This window comes from Gymnogyps californianus, chromosome 2 (assembly GCF_018139145.2).
Source record: "Gymnogyps californianus isolate 813 chromosome 2, ASM1813914v2, whole genome shotgun sequence".
In the NCBI taxonomy this organism is placed as follows: Eukaryota; Metazoa; Chordata; class Aves; order Accipitriformes; family Cathartidae; genus Gymnogyps; species Gymnogyps californianus.
Genome location: NC_059472.1, coordinates 54442221 through 54447133, shown reverse-complemented (window position 1 = coordinate 54447133; position 4913 = coordinate 54442221). Strand labels below are relative to the sequence as shown.

The 4913-nt window shown below is 37.2% G+C and overlaps 1 protein-coding gene across 1 annotated transcript; it reads left to right on the top strand.

The window, feature by feature from the left end:
• Positions 1-214: 214 nt before the first annotated feature.
• ZBTB14 (zinc finger and BTB domain containing 14) lies at positions 215-3977 on the top strand. The gene is made up of 2 exons (XM_050891842.1): positions 215-239; positions 709-3977. The coding sequence occupies exons 1-2, from the start codon at positions 237-239 to the stop codon at positions 2050-2052; spliced, it is 1347 nt and encodes a 448-aa protein (XP_050747799.1). The 5' UTR covers positions 215-236; the 3' UTR covers positions 2053-3977.
• Positions 3978-4913: the final 936 nt, after the last annotated feature.

The following is a 4913-nucleotide window of genomic DNA, read 5'->3' as shown; positions in this document are numbered from 1 at the left end:
CATCTGTAGAACCACTTAAAATAACTGGGTATTTTAACTGCATTTTGTATCATTTTACATAATTGAAAATGCTGTGTTTTAACACACAAATTTAAAGCCATTTTTGGAATAGATTTTATAATTTCTTAAAATGTTATTATCTTCCTGTCTTTCAGGCTGAAGTTGGCCCATTGTAAGGGTTAATCATCTGTGAAATATTTAGTAATCATTTGTTCAGAAAATTTCCTGCATTGTTCATGGTAAGGCTTATATTTGATATTTCACATTTGGTTTGTTATGCTGACACATTTAAGAGTATTCCTTATACATTTTTTAGTATTAACATTTCCTTTAGCTATAAGAACAACTTCTACTGCAGTTGGATCATACATTTACTGGGAATTGCAACTTCACAGAGGAAGTTTTCAGTTTTGGATAACTGAATCAATAAATATTTGAATAAATTAATATATTGATACAAAAAATTATCCTTTATAAATCGCTATGTGTCCTGTAAGGTGTATAACCTAGGGAAAGACTTTTATGTATTCACAATTTTAAAAGAAGTTTAAGAGTAATGCTTTTATAATCTGAAAGGCTTTTTCTGGTCATATTAAGCAAAAAAATTATTTGGCAATTCTTTTAGTGGGTGAATGAGATCGGCTGTTGGGATTTTACGACTTAGACTACGTTACAAAAATTACAAAACTTTTGCGTGTTGTTTTACAGGAGTTTTTCATCAGTATGTCTGAAACTATTAAATATAATGACGACGATCACAAAACTGTGTTCCTGAAAACATTAAATGAACAACGTTTGGAAGGAGAATTTTGTGACATAGCTATTGTGGTTGAAGATGTTAAATTCAGAGCACATAGGTGCGTGCTTGCTGCCTGCAGTACCTACTTCAAAAAGCTTTTCAAAAAACTGGAAGTTGATAGTTCATCAGTAATAGAAATAGATTTTCTTCGTTCTGATATTTTTGAGGAAGTTCTCAATTACATGTATACTGCAAAGATTTCTGTTAAGAAAGAGGATGTAAATTTGATGATGTCTTCAGGCCAGATTCTTGGTATTCGATTTCTGGATAAACTCTGCTCTCAGAAGCGTGATGTATCTAGTCCTGAAGAGAACACACAGTCCAAGAGCAAGTACTGTCTAAAAATAAACCGTCCTATGGGGGAACCTAATGATACCCAAGATGATGAGGTGGAAGAAATTGGAGATCACGATGATAGTCCATCAGATGTGACGGTGGAAGGAACTCCCCCAAGTCAGGAAGACGGAAAATCACCTACCACTACCCTGAGAGTGCAAGAAGCGATTCTGAAAGAGCTGGGAAGTGAAGAGGTTCGAAAAGTAAACTGCTATGGCCAAGAAGTAGAGCCTATGGAAACAACCGAATCAAAAGACTTAGGATCTCAGACCCCTCAGGCTTTGACATTTAATGATGGCATAAGTGAAGTGAAAGATGAACAGACACCCGGCTGGACCACAGCAGCTGGGGATATGAAGTTTGAGTATTTGCTTTACGGTCACAGGGAACACATTGTATGTCAGGCTTGTGGTAAGACCTTTTCTGATGAAGCGCGATTGAGAAAACATGAAAAGCTACACACTGCTGATAGACCGTTTGTTTGTGAAATGTGTACAAAGGGCTTTACCACGCAAGCTCATTTGAAAGAGCACCTGAAAATACACACAGGTTACAAGCCTTACAGTTGCGAGGTATGTGGAAAGTCTTTTATTCGTGCACCAGATCTAAAAAAGCACGAAAGAGTTCACAGTAATGAGAGGCCATTTGCATGCCATATGTGTGATAAAGCTTTCAAGCACAAGTCCCACCTCAAAGACCATGAAAGAAGACACCGAGGAGAGAAACCTTTTGTCTGCAGTTCCTGCACTAAAGCATTTGCTAAAGCATCTGATCTAAAAAGGCATGAGAACAATATGCACAGTGAAAGAAAACAGGTTACTACAGCCAATTCCATCCAGAGTGAAACAGAACAGTTACAGGCAGCAGCTATGGCTGCTGAAGCAGAGCAGCAATTAGAAACTATAGCTTGTAGTTAAAAGCAGAAACTTTATCAGAAGTAATATAAGAAATTAAATTGAACAAAATCTATTGTTGGTATACGTTTAGACTGAGAATTATCTTTTCAAGAAAACATATTTTTAGAGGATTTGAATGCTACATAGGAACACATAGCATTGCTTGGTTAGGTATTTTAAAGTATTTCAGAGATGGGTATTCTTAGAATAAGAAATAGTTTTGTTGTCATTAGCAGTATAATGCACTAATACCTGATTTAATTTGAGAATATGATCAAGTTCTCGATAAAACAGGAATCATCACCGGCTGATGTTTTGTTTCATCCAGTATGGAATACTGCATACGGTGTAGACATCGAAATCAGTGAGTTATGTTTGAAAACGCTGAGATCTCAGAAAATAACAAACATGGAAAGGAAATACTTGGTTTTCATAAGCGTGAAGGTGTTATACCTACAATTTTTGAGAAACAGACATTGATTCCCTAAGCTTTTTAATTCCTCCTTTTTTCACCTAATGTACATGCTAGAGGTTGGTACAACAGAGTGTGAGGGGGAACAGTGATCAAAATGAAATTGCTTGTTATCCCATTCCCTCAGATATCCTCTTATTTTAATCAAGGTGATAAGTTTAATGAAATACTTGCTTTCCTTAAAAAACTGACCACTATTCACAGTGGTCCTGGCTGGCAAAGCAGAAGGGTCGTGGCACTCACCAGTCCCTTCTGTGGGGAAAAGAGCCTGCCTCCTTTGTTTCTATGTTCACGCTTATGCAGGCCCCCGGAGATGGGACAGAGCCACAAAGGAGAAAGGGTGCAGCGTAGAGAAGGAGACATCTTCCTTACTCGGACGCAGTAGAAATTACTTAAAGCTAATACAGCCTGAGGCTGTAGTTTTTATTATGCAGCTTTCAGTTCACCTAGCCTAGCACAGTGAAGGCAGAGGAGCGTTTCTGGCAGCACAGGAGGATTAGCTGCACTGGCGAGTGACCGGGTGTCACTGCCGGACCTCTGCAGTTGCAGAGCACAGCCATAAGCTATCGCGTACCTGCCCGCAGTGTTCAGGCTGGGTTTTGTGTCATGGCTGGTCATACCAGCTAATAGGTCCCGTTCAAGTTTAAAAACTTCTGCCTTCTGACACACCACCTCTCAGCAAGAGGGAGACTTCAGTGAGTGACTTCAGTCATAATTGATCCAGAATCAGTGTTCACTAATAGTCTGTTACTTAGAGTTGCCTGGGTTTTTTTCAGACAAGCTGGGGTAGATGCTGCTAATTTAACTGTTAACTCACAGAGTCAACAAAGTAAGTGGTCTTTGGATTGCAGTCTGCTACGTGTAGTCAACAAGAGAAGACACAATAACAGTGGTAATGTAATCCAAAGGGATATCGAGCCTTTATTTTGAATTTGTAAATACAACTGTTGTCAAAACTTCATTTGAAGTTGGAATGGGCAAAAAAACGCACTCTTGGGCACGTGGTTGGATAACATTGGTCACTTGCGATACCTATAGCATATGAAAGTGTTAGACCAGTTTCTGGTAAGTTACTGTGTGGTAGATCACATCTTGCTTTTCTAAATAGAAATTGAAAATAGTGTTTTTGGAACTGTTATATGGAACTTTGATTATTGGTTTTTTGTTTGATTGGGGTTTTTTACAGCTTCATTTTATTCATGTACTCATCAGGTTAAGCAGTTATCTTAAAATGCCAATAATTGTTTGAAAGCTGGTCTGTAAATAAAACATGAACTTAATATTTTAGAAAATGTAAACTTTGGACCTTTACCAATATATTTTTTTAAAATGTTACTTCATTTTACATTCAGTAATATTAGTTTGTAAACAAACTATACATTTTGTATCTGTGCAGCATCAGAGGATGTGTATTCATTGCATTTTATTGGTTCTCTTGAGGAACATGATAAATGACCATTGTTAAAATGTTTTACTGTATATGATCATAGATATAAAGATAGTAGGTCCAAAATGGGATCTACTTTTTTTTTCTAAATATATTAGTCTTGCTATGTTTTCTTATCTAAAATTATGTTCACTTTTTCTTAGATGATAAAATTGGGGTTGATAAGACTGTACAAAACAGATCTGTTGTGATAAGAGTTCAAAAGTGTGAAAGATGAAGAAAGTAAATTTTCTCTAGGTCTCCTATGAAGAGTGCAAGAAGTAATGAGCTTAAATTACAGCAGTGAACATTTACATTAGACATTAGAAAAAACTTCTAAAGGGTTGAATAATGAATTATTAGAACAGAATGCCTGGGGAGACATTGCAGTCTCCGCTAGTGGTGATATTCAGGAAAGGGTTAGACAAACATCTGTTAGGAATGGTTTAAATATAGTTAATTCTGCCTTGAAGCTGAGGGATAAGCTAAATAACCTCTCAAGAGCAGCCTCATTGGGTTTTTTTGGAAAGTAATGAATGAAAATGGAGCTCAGTGGGACAGCAGGCGCTTGAATGGAAAGACAGAGCTCAAGGCTTACAGTTAAAGAAAATTGCCTTCTGACATTTGAGCACAAGCAGTCAGGCTGTCAATTTGAAATTGTTATAGAAAAGCAGGCTTGCATTAAAAGACACGCCACTGAAAGTGTGATAACATTGCGTTTTACGTCAGAGTAAATTCTGCTATTGTTAAAGCTTACAGCTGTAAGAGTTATACGAGGTTACAGCTATAAGGGTTGCATGATATTTGTAGCTTTTTAAAACTGGGACAGATGGATATTATACATACTCTAATAGAAGAGAGTGCAGAGGCAGGAACAAATGTTATTGTTGCACATTCCTTGGGCAGGCATAAACACCTTACATGAGACTTGGTCTTAACAGTCTGTCATAGGAACAAATTCAGTGAAACCAATGGAGTCGCTCC